This window comes from Antechinus flavipes, chromosome 5 (genome assembly GCF_016432865.1).
Source record: "Antechinus flavipes isolate AdamAnt ecotype Samford, QLD, Australia chromosome 5, AdamAnt_v2, whole genome shotgun sequence".
In the NCBI taxonomy this organism is placed as follows: Eukaryota; Metazoa; Chordata; class Mammalia; order Dasyuromorphia; family Dasyuridae; genus Antechinus; species Antechinus flavipes.
The window spans coordinates 269,201,028-269,219,640 of NC_067402.1; the positions used below are offsets into that span (position 1 = coordinate 269,201,028).

Sequence of the window (18,613 nt, forward strand, 5' to 3'; positions counted from 1 at the left end):
TTGTCAATAACAGGATTTGGTGGCCAGTGGTTGGGACAGGTTGAGGCTGGGACTGAAGAATAGATGGATCTGCCAAAATAAGGTGAGTGGTCCTGGCAGTGAACACTAGGAGGGAGTCTAAGCAGATGGTTGGGGAACATAACAATAAGCACTAGGTGCTAATCAAAATAGACAGATAAATGGCAAGGGGAGAACAACACTGGGTGAGAGGAGAGAATCCCTGCAAGCAGGATGAGGATAGTACATCCAGGGGAGTATTAAGGAGCAAGCGGGAGACCTAGTTTCCTAACGAGGAGCTAGCTCAGGGGACTGCGTGCAGAGGCAGAGCTTTAGTACCTCCTAAGAATAAGGCCTGAGGGTTGTAGCACAAGATAGAAAGAGAGAAAAATAGGAGTAGTTGAGTAAGATAGATCTCTGTTAATAGTTCTGGGCTAGCAAGGTGGGGGACTCAGCCACAGTGAAACACTGTGAGAGCTGGGGTACAAAGTGAGCAAGAGCAGAACCAGCAGGGACTGTTGGAGTTTTGTCTCTGCCTCACATGCCCACTACTGTGCTTGGCACATAACAGGCACTTAATAAATAAATGCTTGATGAATGAATCCTGGATTTTTCTCCTCTGTAGGAGAATAAACAGGATAAATACATGAAGGTCAGGCTGCTTACAGGAATATGTCTGATTTTTGATGTGAATTCAATTCCCTAGAGAGAAATTAGCACGGACTATAAAGGAAGCATTAAGGAATCATAATCCTGGTCATCAAGCTCATGGTCATGGCTTAGAATGAATGCTTTAGTTTGAGATTTCATCCCACACCGGCAAGCTGGCAAACCGCCCGGGTCTCTGCAATTATCTTGTTTGGGCTCCATGTGCTATTCACCAGTGTGAAAGACTGTTCGTCTATGACCTCCATCGGGAGTTCCCTTAACAAAAATTTAAAAAATATATTTTTTCTAGGCATTATGAAATTTGTAGGATATAAAAAAAATAGTAGTTTGATTAAGCTGGAAAAGCTGGAGGTGACGTTGCAGAAGTGGAGAAAGCAAATGGTTCACTCTCTCTAGTTCCCTTCTGTGACCACCTTTTCAAGGATGTCCCTTTCACTCTAGGCTGCTAGAGAGAGAGTAACAAGTTTATTATTTAGAATCTGGTTTATTATCTAAAGTCCTCTTGATGAAATCTTTTTCTTAGTCTGGGATGCTACAGCAGCTTTGATCACATATCACTAGTCACTCACATACTACTAGTCCCTTCATCTATCTAGCCAACCTGCTTTCCAAAGCCAATCAATTAACTCAGAAAGTATTAAATAAGAGCCTTTTAAGTGTTATACACTGTGTTAGGCCTTAGACTATTAGTACAATCTACATTTTAGGAGTTTATCTTTAGATGGGGAAAATAAGTACCAGATAAGTATATCCAAGAATAAATTCAAAAAGAACACACAAATAAATAGAAATCAATCACAGAGGCAAAAGATAGAGAACTCTCCTCAAAGTCAGGAAGACTTCCCTCTAAGACACACTGACTGCCTGACCTTGGATTATTCATGTAATATCTCAGTGTTCTAGGAAATTCTATAAACTATAAATTATAAAGCAATAATAATAATGAGAACTAGCATTATATTGTACTTTCTTTTTAAATAGTATCTCATTTTATCCTCAAAAGAACCCTGGGAGGTAGGTGCTATTATTATCCCCATTTTACAGATAAGGAAACTGAGGCAGTTTGATATGTCCAAAAACTACACAGTCTCACAGTCTGGGACTGGGTTTAACTTGAAGATTCCTGACTTTGATCTAGCACGCTATACCACCCGGCAAATCTGCCTTGCTTGAGATAATTTCATCATCAAGGAGTGAGTTCCCTAAACCACTGAAATTATGGGTCACATCTCTATCTGTATTCTTTAATATAAAATAGGGGGAGAAGTAGCAATCAGGGAGAGAAGTAGCAACTTCAGTTGCTAACTAAAGAAAAACAGGGGTTCTATGGAGCAGAAGCGAGCATGTACAAGCCTGGAAGGAAGTCAGTACAAAAGGATAGAGAAGGGAAATGGAATGGCTCTTGGGAGGAGCAGAGAGAGGACCAGTTGGCTGGAATGAAGAGCGCTAGATGAGGAGTGATGTACAATGGGGCTGGAAATAGGTGGGAGCCACATAATAAAGGGTTTTAAAGTCCAAATAAAGGAGTTTATTATGTATCTCTGAAGTGATAAGATAATCAATGAAATTTACTTAATAAGAGGAGTCATTAAATCAGATCTATGCTTAAGGGGAATCATTTTTACCAATAGGATGGAGAATGGACTGGGAGACCAGGGATAACAATTGACACATGGAGACCAATTAGGATAAATTAACAAAAATGTAGATGACAAGTGACAGAGCCTGTGTGAATGAAGAGAAGGATCAGATGCAAGAGATATGAAAACAGAAACGGCAAGATGTGGCAGCTGATGAGATCTGTGGGTGGGGGGGACTGAGGAGTCAAGGACAGTGCCGAGGTTCTGCACTCGGAATGCTAGGAAAATGGGGGTGTCCTTGTAAGAAATAGGAATGTTGGGAAGAGAGGGGCTTGGGAGAAGGAGAATCCATTGTGTTTTGAGTTTGAGTTTGCTTCTAGACATCAGCTTGATAAGTCCAAAGGGTAATTGTTGATATGCAATTGAAGCTCGGGGAGAGACAGACTCTCCAGATATATAGATCTCAAGTCACTGACCTAGAGAATTTAGCCCAAGGGAACTGAAGAGGTCACAAAGAAAGAAAGAGTGGGAGAGCCCAGGACAGACTCTTGGGGGGGGGGGAACGGTTTGGAGACAACGGGGAAGGAAAAGGTTGGAAATTAGAGAAAGAGGATGACTGAGGTTGCAACTGGCTGGAGAAGAGAGATGAGATCACTGGGGCTCATATTACCAAGGAGAGGAGCTCATGGTCACAGAGTGTGGGGAAGGAGGAGAGAGTACAGAAGGATGCTACGGGATGCAAGAGGACAGTGTAGAGGTTAAATAGAGGGTTGAGATTTGGAAGGGGAAATGTTAAGTGAAAAATAGGGATCACTGCATAAGAAAGTAGAGAGGAAGAAAAGGGCAGAGGTTTTGATGAGCACATAAACCAGGTTTAGGAGGGATGAGACATAAAGAGAGACAGAGTGATGGTCACATGTGTCAGAGTTGGGCTAATGAAGGCGTACGGGGTATGGCCATTCCTCTGTGTGGCTGAGGTGGAGTGGAGGAGCAGGGCGCGGGATGGGCTCCCGCAAAGGGTCTAAGCGGACAGGTCGCCCATTTCTGGCTGGTGCTTTGGTGAGGGGTCCCGCGCGCTACGCTGGAAGGAGCCAGAGCTGTCCGTCTTCTCTCACCCTGTGCCTCTGAAGGCTCGGGGGACAAGTGTCCCCAGGAAGCTTGTGGTACCAAGAAGGCTTCTGCGTGTCTGGATTTGTCACTTACTTACTTCTGCATTCGTTCGGGGCCCCCGTCTTTCCATTTGCAGCCTGCCAGGGCCGGTCGTTGTAGAGGGGGGCACAGTGCTGGCAGTGGGAGCCTGCGGTGTTGTGCTTGCACGTACACTTTCCATGCACCTACAACAAAAATAAACCAGAGCCGTGACTGCAGGGGGTGCCAGGGAAGAGGGGGCTTCCTACAATCCAGGCCACAGTGTCTGGCTCTCCCCTCTTGATGTTTATTTGCTTTGAAGGATTAATTGCAATCCCAGCAGATCCTGTGTTCAGTGCATTTGGGGATTTTTGAAGATTGAATAACACATTTTTTCTGCCTGATCGTTGGATGTGTGGTCCTAACTTGCAGGTCACAAATACAGCCGTTTTTCAGCATATATTGAAAGCATCCCAGGGCAAATTAACTCAGAGAACTGTAATGAAACCAGCCAAAAATATTCACTTAGTGTCTACTATGGGAAAGGCTTGGGGGATACAAAGAAGTACACATTTTTGTTATCGTTCCAGAAGTTTTAGGGGAGTTCTGAGGAGGCTGGGGTAGCCAAAGATAGTTAGTAGGAATGGACTTGAAAAGATAGAATTTCCAGAGGTAGAGAAGGAAAGGGGAGGAATCATACTGGAGGGAATTTCAGAAAGAAAAGTGTGAGCACGAGGAAGCAGAAATTTTTATGGAGAGCAATCATTTTTTAGCATATCTGAAATACTTTGAATGGACACAGGAATATTCCCTTAAGACCAAGCACTGGAGAGAGAGACAAAAAATAAAACAAAAGAAAAATCTATATATGGCTTTAAGATTTGCAAAGCACTGGGAGGTAGGGACCATTATTATCCCCATTTTACAGAAGAGGAAACTAAGGTTAGAAAAAGGTACTACTTTGTCCAGGGTCACATACCTAGTAACTGTCAGCTCTTCCTGACCCTAAGTCTAAGAACACACTCTATCTCTGACCCACCTTGCTGGCCTAGAATTCAAAACCAGATGAAAGAGTCAAAGTCAGGGACCCTTGGAGTTTAATCTGGAAATTGCTCTCCCCAAAAAATGATATGCAATTCTCACTGATCATGAACCAAGGACTGCTTTTTTCTTGAGTCTCCTTTCTTACTTGCATGAACTAATGCTGAGTGAAGTGAACAGAACCAAGTGAATATTGGACACAGCAACAATAAGATTATGTGATGATCAGCTATGATGGACTTGGCTCTTTTCTACAATGAGGTGACCCAAGTCAATCCAATAGACTCTTTTTTTTAAAATAACTTTTTATTGATAGAACACATGCCAGGGTAATTTTTTACAGCATTATCCCTTGCATTCACTTCTGTCCCAATTTTTCCCCTCCCTCCCTCCACCCCTTCCCCCAGATGGCAAGCAGTCCTTTACATGTTGAATGGGTTACAGGATATCCTAGATGAATAGACTCTTGATAGAAAGTGCCATCTACATCCAGAGAGAGAACTGCAGAGACTGAATATGGACCAAAGCATAGAATTTTCACTTTTTTTTTTGTTTTTGTTTGTTTGCTTATTTCTCACATATTTTTTCTTTCCTTTTTTGATCTGATGTTTCTTGTGTTGCAAGATGAATATAGAATTATATTTAGAAGAATTACACATGTTTAACTTGCTTGCTACCTATGAGAGAAGGTGGGAGGAAGGATGGAAAAAATTTGAAACACAAGTTTTGTAAAGATGAATGTATGAAAACTATCTTTGTATGTATCTGAAAAAATACAAAGCTATTAAAAAAGAGTTTCCTTTCTTCTGGCACCACTTCCATGAAATAAGTGATCCTTACAGCTAAAATGCTAATTTACATTTGAAATCACCATTAACCCAAAGAATCAGATATTTACAATATGATTTGTAGGGTTAAAAATATTGTAATATTGAAATTTAAGATCTTACAAATTGCATGTGAAAAAAACCTACTGGGTTCTAAGAATTATCTTGATCACTGATTGATATGTCCATAGAATGTGAGATAGTTTTTTTTCCCTGGAAATTTTAGAATAAGAGGAAATAAGTTATCAGTCTGGGGAGAGAGTATGGCAGAGTGGAATGGACACTGGACTTGAAGTCGAAGTACCTGCATTCTGATCCTCAGACTAGCAGACACTAGTAGTCTGATCTTGGGCAGCTCTCTCCTTCTCTCCGTATAAAAAATGTGAATAGTGCTTGCAACACTTACCCCTGCCCAGGTTGTCAAGAAGAAAGTACTTTTGCCAAAGTGCTCTGTAAATATTAATTACATCACTCTCTAAATTTAGTTTCTGTTGATGTAATTGTATTGTGTGATGCAGGCTTGTCTGGTGGGTTTTAATTAGAATACTGTTCTGTATGAAGAAAGCATTAAAAAAAATTAATTTGTTGAATGAACAGTCCCCTTATTTTTCAAGGTAGAAAAAAGGTTGTTTTTATTTTGTTTTGATAAAATGGGAGAAATGTGGACTGAAGTTCAAAGCATTAAAAAAAAAACAATTTGAATGAACAGTCCCCTTGCTTCTCGAGGTAGAAAAAAAGGTTATTTTTGTTTTGTTTTGATAAAATGGGAGAAATGTGGACTGAAGTTCAACACTCCACAAGGTTATGATGCTGCAAAAGTCTTGAATCTGTTTTAGAGATGTGTAGCTCCCACTATGGCCATGTCTGGCCACCAAGTAGGTGGCAGTATAACATATTAAAAAGAACTAACCCCAAATCTAAGCCCTCCAGCCCATTCCCTAATGCTAGGTGTCCCCCAGAGCTCTGTCCTGGGTTCTCTTCCCTTCTTTCCACCACATACCCAGTCTGTGTTCCTTGCACCAGACCCTCCAAATCTGCTCCAGATATTTTCACTTGCTTGGAATGCTCTTCTTCCTCATCTCTGCCTTCTGGTTTTCTTGGTCTCTTTTAAACCCCATCTAAAATCCCAATTTCCAGAAGAAACCTTTTCTGATTCTCCTTTATGCTAATGCCTTGTTTATATTGATTATCCTATACCTTTGTTTGTACAGAGTTAGTGCTTAATAAATGCTTGTTGCCTGACTTCCAGATCAAGCTTTAAAGCCTCCTTTGATAAGCACTAGCTGGGTTGTGAAGGTTGAATGAGATAATCCATGGCAAAGTTCCTTGATATATGAAAAGTCTCAAGATACAGTAAAGAGAGAGTTGGTTTTGGAGGCAGAAAACCTGAGTTCAATTCCCATCTCCAGAGCTGTGGGGCCTGGGGCCAATCATCTAAAGCTCAAACTTTTTAAATAGGGGCCGGTTCACTGTCCCTCAGACTGTTGGAGGGCCGGACTATAGTAAAAAGAAAAACTTTGTTTTGTGGACCTTTAAATAAAGAAACTTCGTAGTCTTGGGTGAGGGGATAAACATCCTCAGCTGCCGCATCTGGCCCGAGGCCGTAGTCTGAGGACCCCTGATCTAAGCCCTCAGTGTCCCAGGTAACTTTTCTACAACTAAAACTTGCAGAGCAGGTGTGCTCTTGCTTGGTTGATTGAGGGAATGTTCTCACTGGAAGTGCTCCAGACAAAATCATAGTTCAGAACTCCTCCCCTCCTTCAAGTCCTGCATAAATGTTGGTGGTCACCAAGCTATGACTTTCCCTCTTTGGACTCAGCTCCTCCAAACCTAGTTCCCCAGTGAGGACCTAGCTCTTCTCATTTGCCATTTTTCCAATGGGATTGTGAGCATAATCCATATGGGTTCACCCAAGTCCATGCCATTTGTTTCCATGTTTTTCAATAACTAAAGTGCTTCATCAAGCTTGAACATGAGGGAAATTTGCAGTGCTTCTGAAGAGTGAAAGTTATGTCTATATAGTTCCTTCTTCAATTTTTGCAGAATTTTTTAGACTTATGTTTGCTATTAGGTCTGTTTTATTCCACTTTTTCTTGTATTAGAAATGAGAATTAAACCTATTTCATCAGAGAACTTCTGTAGTTCAATAATGTTAGGACCTAGTCAAATAGAATTAGTTTAATAAAGACCATAGGAATTAGTTCAATAAATGCCTTATGTTTTTGTGTTGGGCTTGATTATTCAATGTCTTTTTCCTGCAAAAGGGAATCCTGGAGAAAGGGAATGACTGGAAATACTTTTTTAAGCCTGAAGACTTGGGTAGACTGAAGATACAATTATGTGTCTGGAAAAGAAAGGCAGAAAGGGTGGGGGGAGAGAGGGATGCTGCAAACACAGTTTTTACACCTTGATCTTGTAGTGTCTGGTACATAGTAAGGCTTAATAAATATTTTTAAAAATAAGTCTCTTCTGTGAAATCTGTTGAAATGGCTGGGTAGAATTAATCAGGATTTCTAGAATAAACCATATCTATTCCATAATGATTTTAAAAAGGGTATTGACAAAAAAATTTTTTTCAAAAAAGAATAAGATCAGGAGCAGCTATATAGTACATGGGAAAGAGCCTAGATCTTGAAATTAAGAGGACCTGAGTTCAAATGCAGTCTCAAACACTTAACACATACCAGCTGTATGACCCTGGGCAAGTCACTTAATCCCAATTGCCTCACCAAAAACAAACAAATAAATAAATAAGAAGGCCTAATAAACTGCCTAAGGAGGGCACTGAAGGACATGTTAATAGGGGTCAGAAAATAAGATAAAGAGTATATAATGGAGGTAATCACAGGGAGAGAATCCCTCTTCCCCCAAGTACTCAGGCTTGGCTATGCCCCTGTACCATAGGGGTACAGTTGGGTACCGAGCTTCTCAGCCTTCTTCTGGTGAGCCAGGTACGCTCCGTGGGGTGTGCTAGGGATGTGAACAGGAGGAAGCTGGCAAGGTTCGAGAGGGTTAAGATTACCTGAATTACCAACAGAAATGTTATTTTCTTTCAAGCATCTTGACGAAGCTCCTTTATCACTAGAGAAATGAGTCAAAGCTTTCTGCTTAAAATTTCATTACAACTACAATATTTATATAACAGAAATATTTCCTCACCACCCACAGTATTTCATAGTGTTAGCTACACACAGCTGTTACGTTGCGTGGTGTAGCCGTGGAAGTGTAGGATAGACTGAATCTGCAGTGGGAATGACCCACAATGAAGCTAGCTGCTGAGTAGGAGGCAGGGGGAAAGCCCCAATGCACAGGAATGGTTAATTTTGGAAATAAGAGAGATGTGGAGGGTGGGACCAGCAGCACAAGCTGAAATAAGCCTAATCTAGTGTGACTTTCTTCTCGGCCTCCATTTAGGAACATAGGAAGGGCATGCGACTAGTTGGCTGACAGAGAAACTTGTTTCTATGGGGTGGCACAAGTTATTTTTAGATTAGCAGAGCCTTCAAAAAAAAAAAGGAAAACCAGGGACCCCCCATTCCCATCATGCTGGGGTTGTTCCCCTTTTTGTCCACTTGTACACATCAGTGTTACTCCAACTGAAGGGTCTATTTGGGGCAGGGTCCTGGGGACAGTGCCTATCTTTACATTTCTGGGGAGAGCAGAAGTTTTGAGTCAGGTCCTTCTTTGTTTAGTTGGTTCAGGAGGAACTGGGCTAATGACCTTATTTTTGTAGGGTGGGAAATCATGACCATGATGAAAAGTGGCCCCAAACTAGGCTGATTTGCCTTTTGTCTCAAGTGTAGCTCTAAGGTATCTCCTTCTTCCCCATCAGTATGTCCTTACATATATTTCAAGAAATCTTTAATAAACAAAATCTAAGTACAAGAAAATAAACCGGAGTACTTTACATTCTGTTACAGAATCTGCCATGGAATTGGATTATAAAGACTTATTTATGAAGGGGAAAGTAATACTAGTTGACATTTATATGATTCTTTAAGGTTTAGAGAACTTTATATACATTACTCATTGGATCTTCACTGCAACCCTTCCAGGTACTTAACAGCCCAATTTTATAGATGTTCGAATCTAGGCTGAGGGAGGGCTGGTAACTTGCCTCTGTTTATGCATCTGGTAAGGGTCCAGGGTAGAATTTGAATCTGGGTATCTCCTGATTCCATTATAGACATTGCCTGTACTTTTCACATAATAAATAATAACTGAATTTTGTAAGCTCTTGTATGGTAATGGAGATTATAGAACTTATTGTTGTCAGGGATCTTACAGATAACTAGCTCAATCTCTTTTTAGGTAACTTACTGAATAAGTGCCATGGAGTAGCACCTCAAATAACTGCTAGTAGCATCTGCCCCTGCCCCCACAAGCTGACTAAAACCAATCAATCAATACTTATTGATTAACAACTAAGTTTAAGTACTGTGGGTTTATGCTGTGGGAAATACAAAACTCTTCCCACAGTCTTATAATCAGTTTGGGGAAAATAGATATATATTCAAGACAAAAAATTATTAACAATACAAAGTAAGTGATTAAAGTCCAAATAAATGAAGAAAAGAATAGTAGAATAGTTCAGAAAAGGTAAAACTTGGTGGAGGAGATAGAATTTGAACTAGACTTTGAAGGATGGGTTCCATCAGAAAAGAAAGCAATGGGGTAAGGGAGAGTTCATTCTGCTTGTTAGAAATGAAAAAGGCAAAGGCATGAAGATTGAATTAAAAAAGGTGCTTGTCAAGTACTGAGAATTTATGATGAATAATTGAAAAAGTTGAAAAGAAGGGCTTAATCTTAGATATTGGAGGGCCCAGAATACCAAACTAAGGATTTGGGGCTTTGCTATGAAGAGCCATTGAAAGTTTTTGAATGTGGGAGTGACATACATCATTTTTTAGCTCTTTCTTTGGTCTTTTTTTATATTGCTCTCTCGTCTCTCTTTTTGTTTCTTTTCTCCAATCTATCTCCTAGGACTATGAACGGGCTCCAAAGGCATAAAAATGGTAATCAGGGTTTAAAAAGTACCCGATTCTTTTTATCAACTTCATTTTGTACTATTTTTTTTTTTTACCTTGGATTTATCTAGTCTTTTTCTGCTTAAGGATTTCTTAGGCTATGAATTCCAGGCTTGGGAGGCCATAGATATCCTAGACACTGAGGGTCACCTCATCAAACATTCACATGTATCACGAGATGCTGAAGATGGGTCATTTCCCTCTCTCTTCCCCCACTCCCACCCCCCAGGGAGGACCTCAGAAAATTCCCTTGCTCCCACATGCTGAGGTTTGTAGAAATCTCCCAGGGTCTGAATAATGTCTGCCCAGCAAATTTTTTTGCATACAGAAAAATTCAGGGAGCTGTCATTTTGACAAGGTACCAAAAATAGCTGTAAATCATTACCTAGAGTATTTAAAACAAGAAATCCTTCCTCAGCGATACAACTCTTGCTGTTCAAGCTTGAGAGATCACCTACTATTTGATGCTCGTGAAGAATGTGCAAGTAAAACTAGGTCTTCATTGAAAAAAATATACTTTAGTAAGAAACCTTGAGTATATTAAGCTGATCTGATTTGGTCCACAAATGACCAAAAAGATTCAGGCAAATGGGGTTACCATAACTACTGAAGAACTGTGCCTACAGTAGAGTTTCAAAATTTCAGATCTACTGTAATGGCTAGATGGCAAATCCCTTTGGTCATTAATATTCTTTTAGATTCTGTGAATTCTTTAAGGCCTCTTTTAGATTGGGAGTTCTTCCTTCTTCTTCTCAGTTGATGTCAAACTGCCCAAATCCAGTAGACTGGTGTCCCATGCAAGAGAGGTAAGAGTCCCATAGTAATCTGTTCTGGTCAATTCAACAAGCCTTGGGTAAGTAAGTAAGTACATGTGGATGAAGAATTGTGATGGGCACTGGGATGGATACCCAAAGACCAGAGAGAGACCTTGCCCTTGAAGAGCTTCACTTTTGCTAGGAGGGGATGATAGTAAGGCTGTGTTTTGAAGCAAATCAGGAGTTTTCCTAAAGTAAAAGTGGAGGAAAGGAAGCATTCCAGACATGGAGGCTCCATATACAAAGACATGGACAGTAATTAGATTAATCTGATTAGAAGTAATGAGAACTTATTGCAACAGTTAACTATTGTTGTGTTTAGTGATTGGCTCTCAATTTTGGTAAGGACATGGATATATTGGAATATTGCAAAAGAAGAGGAGCAAGGGACTGGAAACTATATCATATGAGGGTTAGTGGAAATAAAAGGTTATATTTAGCCTGAAGGGGAAAAAAGTCTCGGGGGGACAGATTCGAGGTTGAGAGACTTGGGGGGACAGGGAGTTGATAGTTATTTCTAAATATTTGAAGGGTTGTCAAGTGGAGGAAGGATTAGACATAAGTCTCTATAGCTCCAGAGGGCAGAACTAAGACCAATGGGTAGAAATTTTAAAGAATCAGATTTTTCTACATATCAGAAAGCATTTTCTGAATAAATAGGATTTGTCAGAAGAGAGGAAAGTTGGAGGGGGAAAAGATGATTAAAAAGCAAGATGAAAGCATGTCCAGTGAAAAACTCTCCTTAGCTTGAAATTTTGGCTGAGACGGGCCCTTGGTTAAATGACAGAAAAATGTGGATCAGGTGAATTTAAGTAAATTTTACCTATAAGGAGAAAAATTTCAGAATGAGGATCAGAAAATCTTCACAAAAATTCATATGATTAATTCTATCTAGACTCTGACTTACTAAATTTGATATCACTTTTTTCACTTTGCCAGAATTATAAACTCCTAATGGGATATTGTATTAGGGTATCTTCAGCAGACTCTCTTCTTGGGTTGCTTGGTAATGTATGTCTGAATGTTTAAAGATTTCACTATTCAGTACATCTTCTAAAGAGTACATCTATTAAGAGGATTGACCTGGTCCATACATCTGGGTAAGGAAGGCTTGAATAACATTCATCTCAGTTTGATAGTTGAGGTCCATTATAATCAGGTCAGCCCCTGTCCAAATCACTGGTAGATTCCATGATCTTCCTAAGGAATGGATCTTCTGGATTTAGGAAACACATTTTAGTGTTTCTTAGGGGCACTTTGGGCCTTTTGAAAGTATTTATAAGCCTCAATTCAACAGACATGAACTTGATTTTTAAATAGTAACAAAATCCTAATAAATGAATTAACAATTCTTTCTTCTCTATTGTGGCCATTAACCCATCACATCTTTGTAAGCTATTATTATTCATATCAGATAAGAACGGCAACATTTTAGGAACTTCCTCTCATGTAACAGCTAGATGGCTTTTGTAGTCCCTTTTTGTTTAGGTTATAAAGATGACAAATGATAATATCATGAATACTCTAATATTTGAAACAAGCCCTTTTCAGATTAAGGTTACTAGCTTATTTCCATTTTTTCATGTATAAACAAAAGTCTCTATGCCCTAAAGCTTTCATTTGAATGTCCACACGTCAGTTCATCTGATATGTGAATACTACTGGCATAGGAACCAGAATGTCTAAGGGTGTTTAGAAATAGTACAATCTTTTCCTCTCCACCAAAAGAACAAAAACAAAAATTCCAAAACAAAAACTCCCACCTTTATACAACCCAAATTAACTGCTACAATTCAGAGTGCTTGAAATGGTTGTTTGATTGTTATATAATGATTAGAATAAGGAAGCAGAAATCAAGATTTGCAGTGTATATAATTCAACATATATCACAGTCCACACACAAGGAGTAAAATGGTTTATTTAATGCTGGAGTTCTTAATCTGAATTCTAGGTACTTATTTTTTTTTCTATTTTAATATATTGGGCTTCCTCTGTTATCATATGTATTTTATTTTATACATTTGAAAACATCATCTAGAGGAGTTAATAGGTTTTAGTTTGCCAAATGGGTCTATGACATAAAGAAAAGGTTAAGAATCTGTGACTAATGGCTGGACTTGGAGTGAGGAAGGCCTGGGTTCAAATCCTATTTGTGACGATTAGTAATGTGACCATGAAAAAATCTCTTAACTTTTTTCAATTTTGATTTCCTAATCTATAAGATGTCTCTCATCAGCTATACATGGGAATAACAATTCTTAAAGTATCTACTTCACAGGGATGTTGTGAGGGACAAATAACGTATATATAAAGAAGTTTGCTCATTTTAAAGCTCTATTACCTACAGAAAGCAAAAAGAAAGAAAAAAGCTAGAAGTTGTTCAAGGACAGAGAAAATTTTGCTCAATGTGTATGACTTAAAAAAAAGTCAATTAAAAGCCATTCCTTTTTGGGCTTAAAAACAATTTAATAACAGCATCACTTTAAAATTAATAGATGAAAGAAGATTTAAAATAGTGCACTGATTTTTAATTTATATCTATGTTAACAAAAGTGTTAGAGTAGGACATAGTTTGAATTCTGGGTTCCTAAGAGAAAATCGTGGGAAGGGATTCCTCATCCTTTGCTCACCTTTAAGAAAACAAAGAAGGGGCCGACCTTTTCTGGGCTGAGAACCGACCTTGTTTTTATGACCAGAAATTCATAAACAGAAGTATTACCTCTTTTGGAAAACACAGCTGTCAGATTGTCTTTTCCATGCATATTTTGTTAATTAACAAACCGTATTTCTGCCATGCCTTATCTTACCACATAAAGTGAGCTAATGAGGCTTTCTATCACGTTTACTTGAGGATTTGCTTTGAAGAATGCCATTTCAAAGTCCATGATGGTAGCTAAGCAGATTTGAATACCCCACATTTTCAAGAACTTAATTCCAGTAGCTTCCTCTTTTTCAGGATCATGAGGCATTTTATCTTCCCTCTGGGTGCTGTAATAAATATTTCTGCCATAAAAATGCAAATAGCATTGGACTAGAAATTGTAATGCCCAGAAGCGTTAGGAAGATTACATTTAGATAAGATCACACTATTGCTTAGTTGGGAGATTTTTCTGTTATTACTTCACTGCATAGACCTGTTCCTTATTTGTTCTTTGTGTATTATGTTACTAGGTGAGCATGCTGCATTTGTTACCTTTGCTGTTGAAGCACTAAGGAAATAGAGCTGTGGAATACATAGGGCAGTAACAGCTGGGAAGAGCCCCAAGAACTGCACTAACCCCCTCTTACTCCAATAACTCCAGGGCTTCTTGCAGGCAACACAGAGAAGCAGCCCTTCAGAACTAATGTGCTTATAAGACCAGCACAATCCACTACTGGTGCAGAGGTGATTCTCTCAGCAAGAAGGAAGGAGGATTGTATATGTATAATCTATATAGGAGTGCTTGCTGTTTTTGGGGGGGAGGATGTAAGGGATGGAAGGAATAAAAAATTTGGAAGACAATCTTATAAAGAAAGAAAGCTGAAAATTATTTTTGCATGCATTTGTAAAAGTAAAATATGACTGAGAAAAATAAAAAAATAAAAAAAATTTAGGAAGGGAAGAGCTAAACAGTGAGCTGACACCTCTTTATGATGTGGCTTTAGAAATCCATATTTTTCCTAATGGCTGCCCTTGAGATAAGTCTTGTGCATCAGCCTGTGGCACAAACTGTCTCAGGTCTTGGGCACAAAGAATATTGAAAGATTTAATAATGATGCATTTGTTGCAAGATGAGTATCACAAGTAATTTTTCTGTCCTACCAGATTAAAAAAAATACCTATACACGTGCAGTTATCTAAAGATATGAGCCTACAATACAAGAACTTTTTTGTGCATGTGACGTGCTTAGTAAATAATCAAAGTGCTCATCTGGAATCACTAGATCTCTGGCTCACCGGACACTAGGGTTTGACTGAAATTTTTGGCACCTCTGCCAACATCCAATTTTTTAAAAAACTTAATTAGCTAGTGGCCCTCATGAATTAAGAAGCCAGTGAATGGCAGCTGGCGGGTGTCATGCATTATAACTGAAACTGAATGTCATTCATTCTGTATTTCAATTACATAGCCCCCACGTATAGATTTCAGATGATGTAGAATGTATTGGAAATTTTGGCCGCCTCTGAGCACAGAACTAAAATCCCAGGGTTTTTCTGAGTTAAGGATAATACTAGTTGATTGTTTGTTGTTTAATCGTTTTTTTCAGCTATGTCAGACTTTGTGATCCCTTTTTGGGTTTTCTTGGCGGAGATACTGGCATGGTTTACCATTTCTCTCTCCAGGTCATTTTACAGATGAGAAAACAGAGCTGAATCTCCTACCCTATGTTTGGAATATTCTCTAACCTCATCTCTGTTTCTTTGGATGTCTGAAGTATTTCTATTTATATACAAGATAATAATATATATGCATATATAATTTACATACAAGATACATATATCTCCTTAATAGAAATGTAAGCTCTTTGAGGGCAGATACTGTTCAAAAAACCTTTACTGCTCTTTATCTCCAGTGCATAGCACTATTCCTTGCACGTTTCTGAATTTAATTGATAACTATGTCCCTGACACCTCGTAGGGCTATTCTTTTGGGTGCAAATTTGTGTAGTTCCAGGATCCTAATACTAATCATCTAGAGAGGGGGCTATATTTATAGTCAGATTCTGCCACAGAGTAGGGAAGATCAATATGTACTTAGTGGGTGATGAGGTTGAAGGGGTCCTGGACTTGGATTTAGAAGATTTGGGTTCAAATTCTCTACTTTGGACACTTGCTAGCTGTGTGACTTTGGGCAAATTTCTAGGTTTCTCTGCGTCTCAGTTTCCTCAACTACAAAATGAAGGGTCGGTCTTAGTTACTTCTAGGATCCTTTTTCAGCTTTCAGTCACTGAATCTCTGAATTTTAAAAATATATTGGGAAGTTATTTAGCCTCTACCCTTCATCTTGCCTAAAGATCAACTTTGGTGCAAAGTAGGGCCAATGTCAGGGGATGAGTAGGTATTTGCTGCAGATTTGCTCACCACTATTCACTGTGATTTACACAGACTCACCAGAGTAGGGTATAGAACTGCTCTAAACTTGGCTAGAAGTTTGATGTTTGTTTTTTTTTTTTCCCAAATCAAATGCCTCACTACCTATGACAAGTCACTAGGACATTTACTACAATGACCATTAAAATTCATGGCTCTGCTCCTTTTATTTAATCTCAACTAAGAGTTCTTTTCATGCTCTCCCTTATGCTTATCTTTCCACACTTCTTTGCCTTTTTCAAGGTCACAAAGCAATTCAGTGGCAAGGCTGAGAATAGAACTCCCAAGAGACTCCCAAAATACCAGAAGCCTCCATCTCAGAGTAGTGATGTCAGCAGGAAGATTTTTGTCTCCCACTACCACCTACAAGGCATGTTAAGGACCTTTTAGGGTATGCGTTCCTTAGTTCCATGACAACTTCTATTTCTATGTAGCCTATTTATATGGAATAAGTTAGTAGAAATGATAAAAAAGCAAAAACAATAACAAATGACCTATGGTATCATATTCTATGATCATCAATCTAGCCAGTTATCAAGAAAGAATTTAGGAAAGTAAAGAAAGAGTCTGTTACAACTCATTTTGTAAGCAACCACTGACATCTGACAAGAATATTTGACAAGAGATTGGGGGAAAGTTTTGTATTTTCATTCTCAATATCTTGAAAAATAAAAGGCATTTTGTAATGATCTGGGTGGTAAGGTGAAAGCTGATAAAATTACTGTGGGGGCATTCCTAAGTATATTTTCTCCACTAACATGGAAACCTTCATTTTTTCATTAGGTTCACATAGCTTTGGGTTGTCTTAAGGAAAAATTCGTTGTCACAAACTATTTTGTATTCTCTCACAATGTTTTTCTTTTCCTTTCTCGCTCACATTTTCCACTCTTTTCCTTTTTTTTTCTTGACAGCTCTGTTTGGCTGTCACTAGATATTCTATACTATGCAAAGGCTGTTACAAAAGTTGACTTGTTTAAGATAAATGAGACACTGAGTATTATACAAGAAGCCAGTTGCTAGGGCATGTTTTCTTCTGCAGTCTTTTGTCACTGAATTCATTCATTCAGATGCTTCTTTTCATATTGTAAATTTGCTTATTTCTTGGGGAGTCTTGTAAAACACATTCTTGATAACTAAATATGCTTAGATAGAGAGTAAGAAACAATATTAGAAATGCTGACATAAAAAGATAATTTAGATTTTTGAGATTGGAGTGATGGTTTATATTTATGTAATGTTTTAAAAATTACTTGCCTTATTTAAATTACCATAAAGACATATGTGAAGCTCTAGGAATGGATGTATTTCAGATTCTTTTTTTTTAAATCATTTTTTAAATCTTTTACAGTCCCCATAGTTTTTATTTTTATATAGTAAATTCAGGCATTGGACTTTGAAAATAAGATGCTTATTCTGGAAAATTCTTAGTTGCTAGCTAGCTTTTAGGATGGTTTTAGAGTGACAAATAAGATACAAGATATTCATCTCTTGCGACATGATTCATTATTTTGTTTTAACCAGATTTTTAGGAATATGACTAATCAACTCAATTTTGAGCTTTTATTCTCAAGGTTCACATGAGGGCAGTTAAGTTTTGGGTATGTCACAAAGATTTGTCATAATGAGCAATACATCAACAATGTCTATGTGCTTCCAAGAGTTACATATCATATGATCTTACAGTATGGACTTCTAAAGGAATCAAACTTTTTCAGCATTTATGTCATAAGACAGACACTTTGAAAATTCCAGAAGGCATACCACATAAACACATATTCACACAAACATGTACAATATAAACACATAATTATATATGTATGCACTCACATTTTATATGTTTTGTATCTATCGTACCTTTTTTCTTATTAAGAAACTCGGAGGTATACTGATTCTTTCCTTCAAACATTCCAAAATCTCCCCTGCCCTTAAAAAACCTTCATTAAGCCCTAATATTCCCTTGAGCTCCAGTTTATATCGCTACTTCCTTTCTCACACAAATTCCTAGAAAAAGTTGTTTAAATTTACTGCCTTCACTTATTTTCTTCTCATTCATTCTCCAACCCTTTCTGATCCCAACAAGATATCCAACTTCATGACTCAATTGAAGCTGCTCTTTTCAACTTTCCCCTTGATCTCTTAATTGCCTGGAAATGCCATCTGCAATTTTTTTCAGCCTTCATTCTCCTTGGCAAATCTCTTGCAACTGACATTATTGGTCATTTTCATTTTACATTAAAAGAGGATTGTGTATGAAATCACAATTCTCTATTTCATTCATTTAATTTTTAGAGATATGCAATAAATTCTACATATTACTTTCAAAACTTTCCCACTTGTATGTGTTTTCTTCTGTATTTCTTTCTGTTATTATTTAATTCAATATCCTTAAAGGACACCTGAAGAAATATGTTTCTTTTTTTCCCATTATAATATTAGCACTACATCATCATATAATTTG

General features: G+C 38.2%; 1 protein-coding gene across 2 annotated transcripts in view; it reads right to left on the reverse strand.

Moving 5' to 3' along the window:
- NTN4 (netrin 4) overlaps positions 1 to 18,613 on the reverse strand; it is a 145,674-nt gene that overhangs the window by 49,162 nt on the left and 77,899 nt on the right. For both annotated transcript variants that reach the window (XM_052000987.1, XM_052000986.1), the window contains exon 4: positions 3,454 to 3,580. In XM_052000987.1, coding sequence (XP_051856947.1) covers positions 3,454 to 3,580 — 127 coding nt within the window. The remainder of the gene's footprint in view (positions 1 to 3,453; positions 3,581 to 18,613) is intronic.